The 15703-nt window shown below is 39.0% G+C and overlaps 1 protein-coding gene across 1 annotated transcript in view; it reads left to right on the top strand.

Annotated features, from left to right (window-relative positions):
- stard9 (StAR-related lipid transfer (START) domain containing 9) overlaps window positions 1–15212 on the top strand; it is a 35432-nt gene extending 20220 nt beyond the window's left edge. Inside the window, exons 16-32 of the mRNA XM_060879941.1 lie at window positions 340–394; window positions 500–625; window positions 786–868; window positions 1016–1059; window positions 1291–1463; window positions 1974–2442; window positions 2550–9614; window positions 10121–10321; window positions 10474–10657; window positions 10772–10912; window positions 11226–11325; window positions 11404–11567; window positions 11644–11708; window positions 11792–11994; window positions 12106–12185; window positions 13420–13578; window positions 13686–15212. Of these exons, the coding sequence (XP_060735924.1) occupies window positions 340–394; window positions 500–625; window positions 786–868; window positions 1016–1059; window positions 1291–1463; window positions 1974–2442; window positions 2550–9614; window positions 10121–10321; window positions 10474–10657; window positions 10772–10912; window positions 11226–11325; window positions 11404–11567; window positions 11644–11708; window positions 11792–11994; window positions 12106–12185; window positions 13420–13578; window positions 13686–13787 (9414 nt within the window). The 3' untranslated portion in view covers window positions 13788–15212. The remainder of the gene's footprint in view (window positions 1–339; window positions 395–499; window positions 626–785; window positions 869–1015; window positions 1060–1290; window positions 1464–1973; window positions 2443–2549; window positions 9615–10120; window positions 10322–10473; window positions 10658–10771; window positions 10913–11225; window positions 11326–11403; window positions 11568–11643; window positions 11709–11791; window positions 11995–12105; window positions 12186–13419; window positions 13579–13685) is intronic.
- Window positions 15213–15703: the final 491 nt, after the last annotated feature.

The following is a 15703-nucleotide window of genomic DNA, read 5'->3' as shown; positions in this document are numbered from 1 at the left end:
ATGTATTAAACTACCAAGTACATATACTGTAAACTCAGAATTGTTTGTCATTATTTTCTTATTAATACCTTGGCATTTATTTAAATGAAGCTTGGGATGTGGTACACTATTAAGACTTCACTGGTCACTTTTGGCTCCTTAGTCTCCTAAACGGTTCTTACTCTGACTCCTTTCTGAAAGAAAAGCCATAAAAATCCTCCTGCATGTTTTTGAAATCTGTAGTTTACAAAACCTAACCTTGTACCATGGTGTGTGTTAAGACGCTCATTAGTAATGGGTACAGCCAACATTCTTCTTTGATTTAATATTTGTGCTTTCTCCTCCCTCTGTGTGCTACAGGAAGGAATCACTAAAATTGGACCTCAGGATCCAAATGAGGAAGAACCCCATATTGGTAACTATTTTCATATCTCTACAGACAAATGTGTCAATGTTTTTACTTTAATAGCATCAAAAGTTCCACTTTGTATATAATCGAATGCTTTGTAATATGTCTTAGACATTCCAGAGGGTTCTCTTTGTGAAATTGAGAATCAGAACGGGGTTGTAACCCTCAAACCCCGAGCACACACAATCTGCATGGTCAACAACAGACAGGTCACTGAACCCTGTCGACTTGCACAAGGTTAGCACAAAACACAGGTACTTTTTTACACGCACATTTCAGGCCAGTTGGACTAAAAGTGTAATAAAATGACTGACACATCTGAGAGTCTGTGTGTGGCATTACTTTAAAATGGAGTATATGAACACATAAGTGGAATTTGACTATCTGCTTGTTTTAGGTGCAGTGATAACTTTAGCAGGACGTCAGAAGTACCGATTTAACCACCCTGCAGAGGCAGCAGCTCTGAGGGAAAGGAGACGTGTAAGGTTGCATACTACATTCTATATCAGTCTACATGAGAATAATCTAAAGTGCTTTTAAAATCAGGTGCTTTCTCTCATTACATAAAGCATATAGTACATTTAAAATATGATATCTGTATAATCTCAAATCATGTTTCTTTTTTAGATCATTGAAGGCGGTCCATTTAAGGTTCTGACGCCTAACTCAAGGTGAAAACTTTTGTACTGTGGTTTATATTTGTTGTGCCAGTACCTGGAAATGTTGAACTGATAATGAGATCTCTAGAGTATTATTATCTTGTTTTTGCTTGGATTGAGTTCAGGTTACTTGGTTACTGAAAGATGCTAAATGTAGGCAAAGCTCATTTACCAAACCACTGGACTACATGTTCAAGATTTCTGTGTTCTGATTAACATCTCTTTATATCTGTGTGTGATCAGGGCAGAAGAAGTAGGCAGTAAGGAAGCCAGCGACAGGTTAGCTCCCTGGCAGAGGCTGGAGGAGCATCAGCGCTACGTGGAATGTCTGCGTGAGGAAATCCTGGTGGAACAGAGAAGAGCTGAGAAAGACTTGGAGAGAGAGCAGGCCCATCTTTACAAGCAACACTCTGAGAGTGAGTTATTTGCTTAATTATTTGTGTGCAAAGTTTGCAGACAACGTAGATTGCTGAAATATATGTTTGGTTATTGACAAATTTAAATGTAATATACAGTGGGGTCTTAAATCATTAGTGAAAATGCTACTATTTTACATTTTTTAATACATTAATGTCATTTTACTTAAAATGGTAAAAAGATTTAAGTGAAAAATATAATCTATTTTGCCATTTCTAAAAAATCTATGTTCTATTTTTTCTTCTTTATATATTCCTTACGGATGGGTCTCAAGCTTTTTATTAAGAGAGGTCTTGTCATTAATGCAGCTATTAAATACAGTAGAAAGAAATAAAACTAAATTATTTTATTGTTCCACAGTGCATATTAGATTTAACTTACTGTGTTTAGTAGACTCTTATCCAGAGCAAATCACAAACACACTTTGCAGTCTCTATCGAAACACATGTCATGCTTTAATGACTAAGACTACATTAATATTGTAACTATGCTTTTTGTGTATCTTACAGTCCAGCAGTGGATATTGCAGGAAAAGCAGCGTCTTGCTGCCATCAGGGAGAAGGGAACGCTTGACTCAGGGGTCCAGACAGATATCATTCCTCTGCCTGCACTGACTGGCATTAATGAGAATGAGAGCAGTAGGGAAACAATCCGTCCATCATTAATTGTGGGTGACAGGAAACGGGTGGTACAAGAAGAGCTCCTCAAACACCATGCGCTCAGAAGAAATGAGAATCGAATTCGCCGCAAACGACTGCGCTATCAGCTGGAAAGAATTGCTCGCAAGCGACACCTGCTAGAAGCAAAACAAGGGCTTCAGAGACTGGAGACTGCTCTTTCACTCGGGGTTGATGCACCCCTGTCCCCTGATATTGGGTCTTCTTCAAAACGTAGAGAACACCCAATGGTGTTGCGAAGGCATTCTTTTTCTGTTGACCTTTTGTCTCGACTTTACCCTCAACATGCACCCATTTTCAGGTCAGTAAGTGTTTGGTTTTGTTAAGAGATGCTCTATCAATACATTAGATAAACAAATCATTCAGAAAGCAGACTTCTAAACTTAAGTCTCTTTTTTCATTTAACAGCCAGTTTCTTAGGAGGAACAGATTATCTGAGTCGACGTCATCTCTCTCTAGTGCCACCTTTCCTAGAAAATGGGTGTCTGATGAATGTCTACCAGGGAAGACTAGAGGCCGCTCTAATACTATGCCCTCAAGATGTAGTCAGGGAACTTCAATTGGTACAGACTCCTCTGAGAACTTCAAAATGTTAATGAAGGAAAATGTACCATCTGAAGAAATGACTGAAAGAAAATCTCTTTCATCTCCACTTCAATCATCCATCTGGAATCATAACATATCTGTAAAAACTACAATGGATTCAGATACTAGAGATAGTAAGAAGGTGCTTCCGATAATAAAGCAATCAAGTAAGCAAAAAAACTCACCTAATGGAGAAAGAAGTTCACCCAACGAAGTGAACAAGGGCTTGGAGACAATCCGCAAAGCTCTATCTCGATCAGTTGGTTTTGGAATAAAGAAGGCTTTGTCAAGGGTTTTCCGCAAGCCTCCTTTAGGGTCACGAGGTGGCAAAGGCGCTAAGTCTGCTAGCAGATTGAAAACTCAATTTGCTGTAGAAGGAAAGAAAGACAAAAATTTTGAAGACATGGCAACGAAGCAACCACATTCTTCTATTAAAACAACTGTGTCTTGTGATGGTTTGGACCAGCTCGTCTCATTTAAAGAGAAGAATCCTGGACGCTGGCACAGTGCAGAGACCCTTAATAAAAAGACCAGAAGATGGGTCAAGATGCAACAAAATCTGACTAACTGGGTAGAGAATAATGGTGATGAAGTGGCTGATGACTCTTCAGACTGTGACAGCCTTTTCTCAGTGGACTCGCTTTCATCAGCATATGCCATTGCCTTGGCAGAGCAGCTTCAGCAGGAGGACTGTGAACCGAGTGAGGCGGAGAGTTTGGAAAGTCAGATGTCCAAGGACTCACTTGTCAAGGAAAGTAGTGGAAGCACTGATCCAATTTCAGCACTGAAACTCAGCCACTCCATTTGTCATACTTTTAATTCATCACCAATAAAATCCAAAGAAACGATTGAGGAGATTTTCAGGAGTCAAAAGGTAACAAGACAAGAGATAAAGGAATCTTCACACTTCTCACAGATAACATCTGATTCCCAGCACCACAGTGATGCCAGCATCAAAGAAACAGAAGCCTTCCTTGCTCTTACAGATGCATGGTCATCCACCGATCCAGCAGATAGTCCTAGGATCCTTGGGGCTTTAGAGTTGAAACAATGCATACTCTCAGACACCAGCAGCAGCCAAAGCCAGGCTAGTCTAGAGCTGTCTGGTGTAACAACTGGATACGAATGCCAAATTCCACCCTGTTTTGATTCTACCCAGGGTAAAGATGTGACAGTTAAGGAAAGAAGTCACATATCCTCTGAAAGGGAAATGGTTTTGGACTATTTTTTGAGTGATCTTACCTCTACATCCTGTTCTACACCTGAAAGCACACTATTGCAAGGAAATAATGAGCATTTGAATAACTTGGAGGCACTGAGCACTTCTGCAGAGGCTTCCAACACTCAGAACACAATGAGCAATGACACGTTACGTGCAAATAAACCAACATCGCCATCAGAATTAGCACCATTAGAAACAAGCGTTGGTGATATGTTAACGGTCAATGCGCCTTTCCAAGACACTGCTGTTCTGAATAGTTCTTTGAGATGCCTTCCTGATAAATCGCCTGATAAGTGCTTACAAAGCAATTCCAAAAAACAAACAGAACTTATCCTATCAAGTGATGAGATTGTCTTCACTAAAAGTTTTGCACCACAAAATAACTTGATAGAATCAAAAACACATTCTGAAGAAAGTTGCATTGCAGTAACACCCTTCAGAGACAGTAATATTTTCTCAAAATGTGATGGACAAACACTACTAGAACTTCAGCATTCTCATAGTACACTTCAGTCAGAAGAAACCTTGAAAATCAGTAATAAATTCATATGTCCCAATAAGGATCTCCATCAATCAGCCATGCAAAGTATGAACATTGAAAATGATTTTCAGTGTAAGCCACAAAGCCTAATGGTTAACCATGATGAAAAGAAGGTGAGTGATGAAAAGTCCTTGGTGCTGCATCGGGTTCAGTCTACAGAAAAATATTCAGAGAGCTATGATGCAAGAAGTTCAAAAGATTACCCTTTTTTAGAAATTAACATGTCAGACAGTGCCAACAAAGAAGTGTCTGATTTTTTAAGACACTGTGATGCTGTGATGCTAGAGCATGAATCCTGTAACATACACTCAAGAAAAAGAAGCAAAGATATACAAGATGATTTAGCAGGTAATTTGAAAACACCAAAGAGAAGCTGTGTTGAGTCCCTTGTTTCGGGTAATTCTGCTGTAAATAATGTACCGTTCATGTTTAATGACAGCAGAGGAAACTCAACAGGCAAACTGCTACCAGTAGAAAAGGACATAACGGACAATTTGTCCCAAACGTTTCAGCAAGTTTCTATAACTGCATCCATGGACGGTCATATTGAAATTTACCAAAACAACAATAATCCTGCTGCCAGCTTTACATCTGAAGACAGACCTGTACCTACTGGGATAAAAGTGTCCACTGGGTGTCCATTGGGTATGCAGAACTTAAAATGTCCTGATTTAAAGCTTGTGGACAATGGAATGTTTGATAGCAGTGCATTGAGAAAGATTAGCCATGCGATAAATGACAAGATATCAGAAGTGGTGAAAGAACATCTGAAGATATCACTGCAAGTGGAGAGTGGTGAAGACCTTAATGAAGAACCAGAGACAAACAGTGAAAAATCCTTAACAACCAGCATTGATGCTCTTACGAAGCCTCAGAACAAAAATGAAATGACAGCTGAGGACTCACTTCGCAGTTCTCACACATCTCAATGTGTGACTGAATATTGTGTTGATGACAGAGTGAATGTGGACAACACAAATGACTGTGTGAGAGACAAATATTTAGTAAAAAATCCCACTGAGAAAAAAGTCATAGTAGACCACCAAGGAGTTGGTTTCCATGGCAGTTGTCCGTCTTTGTTGGTAAAGAAGATCAGTGCAGAAATAGAAAATTTAGACACTTATGATTCATATGGACTTGTGCCGCAAGATTTGAAAATAAATGTACTAGAAGCAACCACTGTCCTACATGAGGGACCAACTGATAATCATCAAGAATCATTAATTACCAGCCATTCAAATGGTTCAATCAGTGAAGTGACCAGTGAAAGTAACACTATTCCACTGACTTTTCCACTGGCTTTGATGTCTGCTTGTAAACAAAACCCTGAAGTAATTTTATCTTCTGAAAATTTCACTGTGGCTGAAGAACAGGACCAGTTCTTTCTGATGAAAACAAAGTCTATACCCATCAGTATATCTCCTGAAGGACCATCTGTAAAGACTGAAGACAACGGATTTAATCTTCTATCTCATACAAAACACAAGCCAGTTATCTATCCTGAAGTAAACAGCATTTCAGGAGTCTCAAAAGATAGTTGTGTTGTTACAGTGTCCACTCGTTGCTCAGAAGCATTGGGGGACCATGTTGACCATGTTAAGGAGGCAGTGAAGACTGTGAAAGCAAGCAAAGTAAATCTGGTAGCTAAATTTCAGCAGGTGGTGGAGTTAAATACTGTTGCACATCTTGACACTGAGGCAGCAATTCAATTTCAAATGAAGAATGAACATTCATTTAATTCAGATGGTGCAGAAAAAGATTCTAGTCCACTTAAAAAACTAGCATACCAGGAATGTGCTAGAGAAAAACATGAATTCAGCACACAAGAACAACCGCATGTTGGACAGAACACAAATAGTTTAAATGAAGCAAAAGATAAAATCATGGACCTCGAAAACCATAATTGTTTGGGAAAACCACATGAAGAGCCCACAGTTTCTAAATCTTGCCAGGCTCTAGCCCTCGCTCCTTCAGCGCTACAGAGAGACAATCAAACACAAATCATCCAAAGTGCCATTATGAGTGAAAAGCCCTCTAACTGTTTACAAAAGGAAGACGAATCACTGAGTAAAAAGGACCGTATGCAGAATAAAAGGGAAATTCAGGAACAGTGTGTGAATGTTCAAAAAGAAAGGAAGAATTCAAACCAACTGCAATCTAATGACACGTATATCATTACTAAGTCTGCCCAAAGACCAGAGCAGAGAGACATGACAGAGTCTTATAAATCAAAGCTTAAATTGTCACCATCTAGGTCATTAAATACAAAGGAACATCAGGTTATTATTAATTCTACTGATGCAACTAATGGAGAAAAACAACATACAACAATAAATGGTTCAAGACTTGTATTTTCTAGGACTAAGGAAGAGGGACAGAAAGTAAAGCCGAAGAGATACAGAAAAGCTCATTTTACAGCCCCTTTAAGTTCATCTACTGACTCAACACCTGATTCATCCTTAGATGAGACAGCTAAATCCAGAGTACATAAGTGTGGTATTGCCACTCCAAACATACCTAGCACTCCTGCTCATGTAAGAGCAAAGTCAGAAACTAGAAATAGCTCATCTGATGAATCAAGTACATCTCTGTCTTTACAAATGAATACAGGATCACTCGAATCAAATTCCAATCATAATCAGTGTTATGGGCCTGGCTCGAAAAATCCATACCCTTACATCAGAGATGTTACCATTGTTGAAGCAGAGGAAGTGAGGCATCTTACTCCAAAGCTATTTAAAATGCTTAGTCTATCAAAGGATGATGAAATGATTCATTCAACCAGATATAATTCTGCTCAACACATATCACATGAAAATGACAATGAAAGAGCAAATTCATTGGAGAATGATTCCCTCCAAAATAGAGAACCTATTCTACATTTTGGTTCAAGTGACATCAACCCCTTTGTTTATACAAGAAAAAAGGATCGGTTACTTACAGCTACATCAAAAAATCAAGCATTTGGAAGTGCAGTCAATATATCCAGCCAGCTTACCTCGCTTGAAAGTTCTAGGAATGGTATTGCAAGATGCTGCAGTATGGACAATGGGTTAAATGTCCAGAATTCTCCTTTCAGTTCTCATTTGAGCACTTATGCAGTCCAAAAGGGACTTTCTAGCACGTTGAGTAGTGCTGAAGGTTCCAAAGAACATTTTTCTATAGAATCCAAGCTGAGGGAATCCTTTCATACATCAGTTGCTTGTAACAATAAGATATTAACAGCTTCAGGCAGTGACTCTTGCAATGATACCTTTGATCTAGCCAGTAGCTCAGGCCAGGTAGATGAAATAATGCTGGTCTACTCTTCTGAACAAGAAAATCAGGAAATTAAACAGGATTCGAGAAAATGTGACCATGGTACCCAGACAGTCAAGGTTTATGAGGACGTGGAGAAGAAATGGAAACACAAGCGGAGCAGTACACAAGTCCTTGTGTCTAGACAGGCACAAGGAACATCGACCGCATGGACAAGTCTACAGAATATGTCTGAACATCTTTCTGAGTTGATTGTCAGCACTTCAGATCTTCTGGGGAACATTCAGTGTATGAGAACAGGGGAAAGTTCTATGAAAAAAGGGCCAGCATGCAGTAAAGTTTCAAAGATACCTTCTGACAAATATGCTAAAAGTGATAGCTCCACTCAAACTGCCACAGATGTTGGGATCCAAACTGAGGGCAGTGCACTGCTAATGAAACAGAACAAAGTTCTCCAGAGAACCTCTCCTGTAAAGAACCCCAAATCTCATGAGGTCAATGTGATCGTCAAAGTTATCGGCTCTGAAGTTTGCAATGTACCAAAGCAAGAATGTGCCACCGAATCTATTGGAGATGAAGATGAAAGCAGACAGAGCTTTGAAACTATTAAAAGTATGCCTGACTTGCGTCCTGGAGGCTCACCTCCATCTGAGCAGTTTTGTAGAAAGTTGGACACTGTAAAAAATCTCTCCTTAGAAACTGTTGGACCAAATCAGTACCCTTACAATCCTGTCACAGTAGATCATAAAGCTTCCAACACGTTTGGTGTTTGTGCACAGAGAAAATGCACTTCTCAAGTGTTAGCAAAGGAAAGTCAAACACACATGAAGCCAAAGAATTACCCTGATAAAAGGGTGCTGCTTATAGACCGTGCCTCTTCGCCTATTCTCACTGTTGATGTGACACGATTACAAAAAAGGAAAATCAAATCTGGTACAATCCACAGTCCCACTGAGATGCTCTCAAAAACCACCAGAAATCCACCTGAAAACAAATCAGTGTCTTCTGTGTCTTTTGAGAACCTAAGAAGCCACAGTTGTGTAAATGCAGGTTCACCAGATGCATACTCCACAGAAGCCTCACCTAGCATATATGTACAAAATGGAAGAAAGAAACCCTCTCATGGAGTGCAAAGCAAAGTAGCAAGTCAAGAAATTTTGTGCAGTCCCCTGTCCCATAGTCATTCTTCTGCTGTTAAACACAGGCAACCTGTAGACTTGAGCCATAACACATTACCATCTTCAACACCTATTAATCATAGCCACAGAAGCAGCATGCAGGAATATAAACACAGAGTCTACAAAGAAATGAACTGCTGGAGTGATCTGAGCAAAGATACTTTCCAGTATCAAGAAGAAGACAGCGTGTCTTTGGCTCTGAGTGACTGCAATACAGAAGTCCTGGTCAGCATCAACCCACTAGCTGAAATCAGCCCACCCCAAGAGGACTATGGGATTCCTGAAAACCTGCCAATGCACAACAAGTTCACCAACTGGTCAGGCATCAGTCAACAGCCACCAGACAGGCTCACTAATCAAAACAATTCAACTGTGGGAAAATCCCCAGATATTAACAGACATAGTCTCCACCTATGTTCAGCAGAGTCTGAGAGTCTTGGGTATAGATACAAACCAGATCTCTCGGAATCAATACACAGACGGACCAGAGAAATCGAGAGATTGAGGAAGGAACGCAAACAGGTTCTTGCTTCAATGCAATTAGATTTGAGTCCTCATCCTCTGAGTGTTGAGCTCACAGAGGCCAAGTTGCAGTACGGCTTGGGGAAGACAGACACACTGCTGACGATGCTGAAGTCCAGTGACAGAACAGAGTCTACCATCTCTACCAAACAGCAGCTGTATGACAGGTGAGTGTTTCATGCTTGTAAAGTGATTTCTAAATGTAAAGTGATAACATGCTATGTTAGATTCAATACCTGTATATAGTAGTTTATTTCACATTTGTGTTGTGCTCAGTTTTTCACAGTAGAATAGGAAATGTGACCAGTATGGTATGCAGCGATGTGCTGTGTTTTCACATAACAGCATCTCCCAAAGTGTGTTATTTCTCTTATACCACCCCATTTGTAACTCTGACCATTTTAGCTTTATAAAGCAAATATATTTGAAATATATAGCTCTTTTTAAAAATGATAAAAATAAACATTTCTCAACAACAAATTTCACCATATTAACAATTACAACAATTGCACACATTTGTTTTAATCTCTTTAAAAGTGCATTATGCCTGTAATTTACCCTGTAGTTAAACTTCTGAGCTGTGCTATTGTAGAAAATTAATCAACACCAGTCAGAGAATCCAGCAGGGCTATGGGATTATTTGAATATTGCCATATTGTCATTATTTCTTCAGGCATAGGAGGAGTATAGATGGTTTGAGGAGGGAGAGAGAGGATCGTCTTCAAACGTCCCGACGAGCTCGAAGTCTCAGCCCCAGCAAGCATCCAAACTCAACAATTAACATGACAGAACAATCTCAAAGAGCTGTAGCGCTTCCCAGCCGGCAACGGGAGCATCTGCAGCAGCTACGCAAGGAAGTAGTGGAGATGTGCAGGTGAATAACTAAACCAGTCATCTATCTATCTGTCTGTCTGTCTGTCTGTCTGTCTGTCTGTCTGTCTGTCTGTCTGTCTGTCTCATACTCTTTTTCTCAATATAGAATTTTATTACTTATCTTAAATGAATCTAAATGACCTTTCCCAATAGGGTTCCCAGTGCACAAAGAAGAGAAGGTCCGTATCCCACTGATATTGAACTCCTTCTGCGTGACTACAGTCGTGCACGTGAGGAAGCAAAGACGGAGATTGCCAAAGCGCGAGTGCGGCTACGTGAGAGGACAGAGCAGGAGAAGCGGAGATTAGAGCAGCAGGCTCTCTCACATTCTGTAAAGGTGAGTTAAAAATGCAACATGCACACAAACCGCTGCCAGTTTTAATGAACTCCGTGAGATTTGGGAACGTTTATACCGCAATATGGAATTATTTTATGTTCATCACTTGTGTAGGATCATCTGAAGCTGTGTACACGTGTCAGTAACAGCACCTTGTGCACGGGTTCCAACCTGAGTCTCTCTTCAGGACCTACTTCTGGCTACAATAGCGGTAATGCAGCTTTACTGAAAGATGGTACATCACCATCTATACAGGTAAGGAAAAAATATGCAAAATTTATGTTATTTTTTTTTTTATAGATGATTAACAAGAAGGCTTAAAAAAACTGCTTTTATCAATAGCTATATAACAATAGATGCTAAGACTATAATACTGAGATACCATGTGTGGCATGCTGTTCACAATGAATACAAATTGGAATTAGACAATCGTCATAGTTGTATTCAGAGTTTTGTGTTTATCTGATAAAAGATTGAGCTATAGGAAGAAAATAACATCATCGGTTGCTATGACTCCATCAAATGCATTTTAGGGGTTACAGCATATTTGTAATCCTCTATTCCACAGGTCACTGGAGTCTCAGGTAGGGAGTTAAAAGTCAGGTCTCGACCCCCCATGATCCCTTCACAATGTTTACAAGCTCCTCGTGCATGGCTTTCAGCTCAGGGTAAGTGACCAATTTTTAAGATGGACTCATCCTAATAATGCAAACAAAATATATTTTAACACCAATAATCCTCATTAGATATTCATCTGGAGAGCTCCGCCTCTGGATATGAACTTCACTTCTCCTCCTCTCCATCATCTCCTCCTGGACGACAGCGTACCTGTTCCTTCAGCTCTCCCTTATCCGTTTCTAATCCGTACCAGGACATTGCAGACTGTACACTCACAAGTGCAGTATCAGAGGTAAGGCACATAGTTTTCACCATGTCTGTTTATACATTTTGTGAAACTGGTGTTTGACTAGCGTTTGTCATAACAGGTCCATTTAGCCTCTGGAGGAGACGTAAGGAATCTGCTGGCAGGGAAAGCGGAAGCTGGCTGGAGGTTGGTATTGTGAAGTAAAAACCAGAATGTAGTATGTTTGATAAAAATATTACACTGAGTCTACACATCTCACATTCTTCCAGACACCAGGGTTTAGAGAACAGAGTTCAGACCTTCTATCGGCCCTCCTCCAGACCCTCTTCTCATGGGTTTTTGGGTGCCATGGAGCTGGAGAGACCCTTAGCTAGTCTGTGGAGTTTAATTCGAGATCACTCCAAAGCTCATCTCTACAACAAATCTCTAAAGTCCACATGGACACGATTGCTAGATGACACTACACAACTAGGTGACTGTCTTTTGATATTAGGTTTTTTTATTCATTATACAAAATGATGTTATATTACAAATAGATATTTATTTATAAGATGATTACAGCTCATTTTGTTATTTTCACCAGTCTACCTGCTGACTGATCCATCCAACTGTCACATGAAGCAGCCACGGGATTTTTGTTGCCTGAGCATTGAGTCCAAGCAGGTTTGACTTTCAGCTGATTTCTTATCTGGTTAAAAATCTGAATAATACAGGTTTAAAAACAGAACTGTTGAGTGCTCAAATATTATTACTCAGAATAAGTAGATTAATGTCCTGAAACAGCACGGCTCAGACAGTAATGCTGACTTATATTTATGTGCTTATTCTAATCTTTTCCAATCAAATTATAATCGTATATTTTGACATTTTTGGAAGGAGTCTCCAGTGTCAGAGCTTATGTAACAATCAGAGGTAAAGCTTTCGGTTTTTTGACATTGAAAATCCTTTAGAACTGCCGACTGTGGTTTCTTAAAAATATGAAAGTTCCATTTGTGTGGATAAAATGTCAGATGATCATAAAATATATGATTGCTGTGGTGTGTATGATTAGTGGAATAAAACTAAGCACCTATAATTTACCTATAAGAGCATGCTCTTGCTATGATTATTTACCTATGAGAGCATGCTCTGTTCTTTCTGCTCGCCTGTTATGTGCTTTATACTTTAGCAAAGTTCATTATATTAAGGTTTAATCAGAAGAAAACTATTTAATTATATTAGAGTTGTAGTAAGACAGGGAGTGTGGAATAGAGGTGAAGCGGCGAGTACAGGAGGGTTGGAGTGGATGGAGAAAAGTGTGACTGAAGAGTGTCAGCAAGAATCAAAGGAAAGGAGTACAAGACAGCAGTGAGAGAAGCTCTGTTGTATGAGTTAGAGACTGTAGCAGGGAGGAAAAGACATGAGGCAGAGATGAAGATGTTGAGATTCTCTTTAGGAGTGACGAGGATGGACAGGATTAGGAATGAGCACATCAAAGGGACAGCTCAGGTTGGCTGTTTTGTGGACAAGGACAAAGAGGCTAGATTGCGATGTACAGAGCAGGGAGATGGTTATATTGGTAGAAGGATGCTGGAGATGGAGCTGCCAGGTAAGAGGTCAAGAGAAAGGCTAAAGAGGAGATACATGTATATGGATGTGTTGAAAGAGGACATGAAGGTAATTGGTGCGAGACTAGAGGATGCAGAGGATAGAGTTAGGTGGAAACAGATGATTTACTGTGGCGACCCCTAATGGGAAAAGCCGAAAGTAGAAGAAGAAGAAGAAGAAGAAGAAGAAGAAGGAGAAGAAGAAGAAGCATGAGAGGAAAATTATTGTTGAATGTTTGTAAAAATCTTTTCTCTCTCCCTGCCTTTTTCTCTCTTTCTCTCTTTCTGTCTGTTTGCTTGCTGTCCATCAGGATGATATGTGGGTGTTGGCTATGCAGTCTGTATTTGAAGAGTCTCTCCCTCGCCCAAGTGTGGACACTGTACGTGGAGAGATGTTTCCCAGTGCATGGATTCTTCAGCACAGCCATAGGCAGGGCCGAGAGATTGTCACAGTTATCTATCTACTACAGGTAACCTTTCTATCCTCATCCTTTACAATTGAATATATTTAAATCCACCATCCTAAACTAGCTTAAACACACTGGTTTTACAGTAAACATCACATCTCTCTCTACAGGTTGATTTGGGAACTCCAACCCTGCCCCAGAGACTGGTGAATGAAGTAGCCAGGAAGCAAGCAGCTGTAATTGCAGACCTTGACTCTTTTCTGTCCTTGTGACAAACCCTATTACTAATAAGCACTTAATTAACACTTATTTCTTCTAACATTTGCACCTCATTATTTTTGTCTGTTCTATTTTGGTTCTCCTTATTAGCACTCATGACTAGTTTATTTATAGAACTTGTGAATTTATATGCATTTTTTTGCCAAAGACTGGACAAAGAATTGATGTAGAAATATTTAAGATTTGTCCCCATTAGTGTAAGCTCTATTTGTAAAAGTACTTGACATTAGATTGCTATATATACATATATATCACTACATAGGATAATGCAAATCAATTCAGTATTTTAACGGGTGTAGCAGATTTTTTGTGAACGTCCAAATCTAAGCTGATATATTTGAAACTTGAAGTTGCAAAGACATCTTGATTGAGCATGTCAGAATGTATAATATGCAGCACACTGCTCCTGCATTGACATGCACAACATATATCTATACTTCTACCCAAAGGTAGAGCATGCAGTTACATTTCTGCACTACACTAGACTAAAAGTCATATAACGCTGAACTGAGGAAAGTCTTGCCACTTTTACTGACTATTGCCACTTGGTGGCATTTGCAGTATTTTTTTTTATTTTTTTAAGAAATATGCAATGTTAAGCTTTCTTAAATGATTTTCTAGTATGAACAAACTTCATCACACTCACTGTCTTAGCAAACACTATTGTTTAATCGTACTCACAATAGCAATAACTCTTTACTCAGAGGTTGGACCAATAGGACAGTTTATGAATTGAGTGATGCAATCATCCTTTAGCATGGATATATATATAATATACATGTATTTTGTTTATGGAAAAAAAAAATCTGAAAAAACATATCTGACAGGTCTGTATTACATGGCCATACTGCACGTTATTTCACTCTAGAACTAAATGCTGAATTGTACAGTATGAGTAGCATAAAATACAGCCATCACCACACACCCGTCTTTATTCTAATAATTAGAACATCAAGGACTTGAAAAAGTTGCTGAGTGGTACTGATACCTGGATATTGTAGCTATGAGAGCAACACTGAGAGAAATGACACCTATACACTTTTGTGGTCAAGGTTATTTAGATCAGGATTTTCTAAAGCACTGTAGATTTATAGAAAGTTTCTATTAAACGTCCTAAATGAGGGACATGAATTTATTTTTGAAAGAGGAATAGCAGACATGCTTATGAAGGAAGTTTCTCTTTTCTCTTTAACATTTTTATTTTATATACCAGATACCTGACAGAACAAATATTGCCGTATGTAATCACTCTTATTTAAATGTAAAACTATTTTGTTAATTTGTTTGGCTTTAAATAATTGCATATTTATGTTTTTATACTTTTGTTAAATATAAAGGTTCATTTTCCAAACAATTTGCCTTTTTTCTTCTTATTTTCTACTCAATCTTCCAATTCACACTCACCTGTCAGCTCTCCTCTATTATATGACAGCTTCCAGCAGGGGATGGTGAAGGGTAACATGCGCTTCCTCCAAAACATGTAAAGCCAGCTATCTGCCCTTGGTTGTGACTCGATATTGGCTGTGATTGACATGGGAGAGAAAGCGTATGTCATCTCTGCTACCCAGAAAGAATGGCAGTTATCTATATTAAAAGGCTGTGGGAGCATTTTGAGCTAAAATCTTGAAGCATGCTAGCACTTTTAGACTAAAAGCCAAGTTAAGCCAACCACCTTTACACTATTTACATGACCTGTTGACATTTTTAGATTGATCTCCAGTAGTAGTGATGGGGACAACATCTCATTAGGAGACCGACAAAGCAAAGGACATAGTGTGTGTCCTAACATGCTAAATTATATATAAAATAATAAAATAGTGATAATAAATAGATATTTGTTATTACATTGATTTGTTTTAACAGACTTAACAGACTCCATCATAAATAATGAGATTTGGGAAAAGTCATA

Source organism: Tachysurus vachellii, chromosome 10 (genome assembly GCF_030014155.1).
Source record: "Tachysurus vachellii isolate PV-2020 chromosome 10, HZAU_Pvac_v1, whole genome shotgun sequence".
Classification (NCBI taxonomy): Eukaryota; Metazoa; Chordata; class Actinopteri; order Siluriformes; family Bagridae; genus Tachysurus; species Tachysurus vachellii.
The sequence above is the reverse complement of the archived record's forward strand: the minus strand, read 5'-3'. Positions and strand labels throughout refer to the sequence as shown.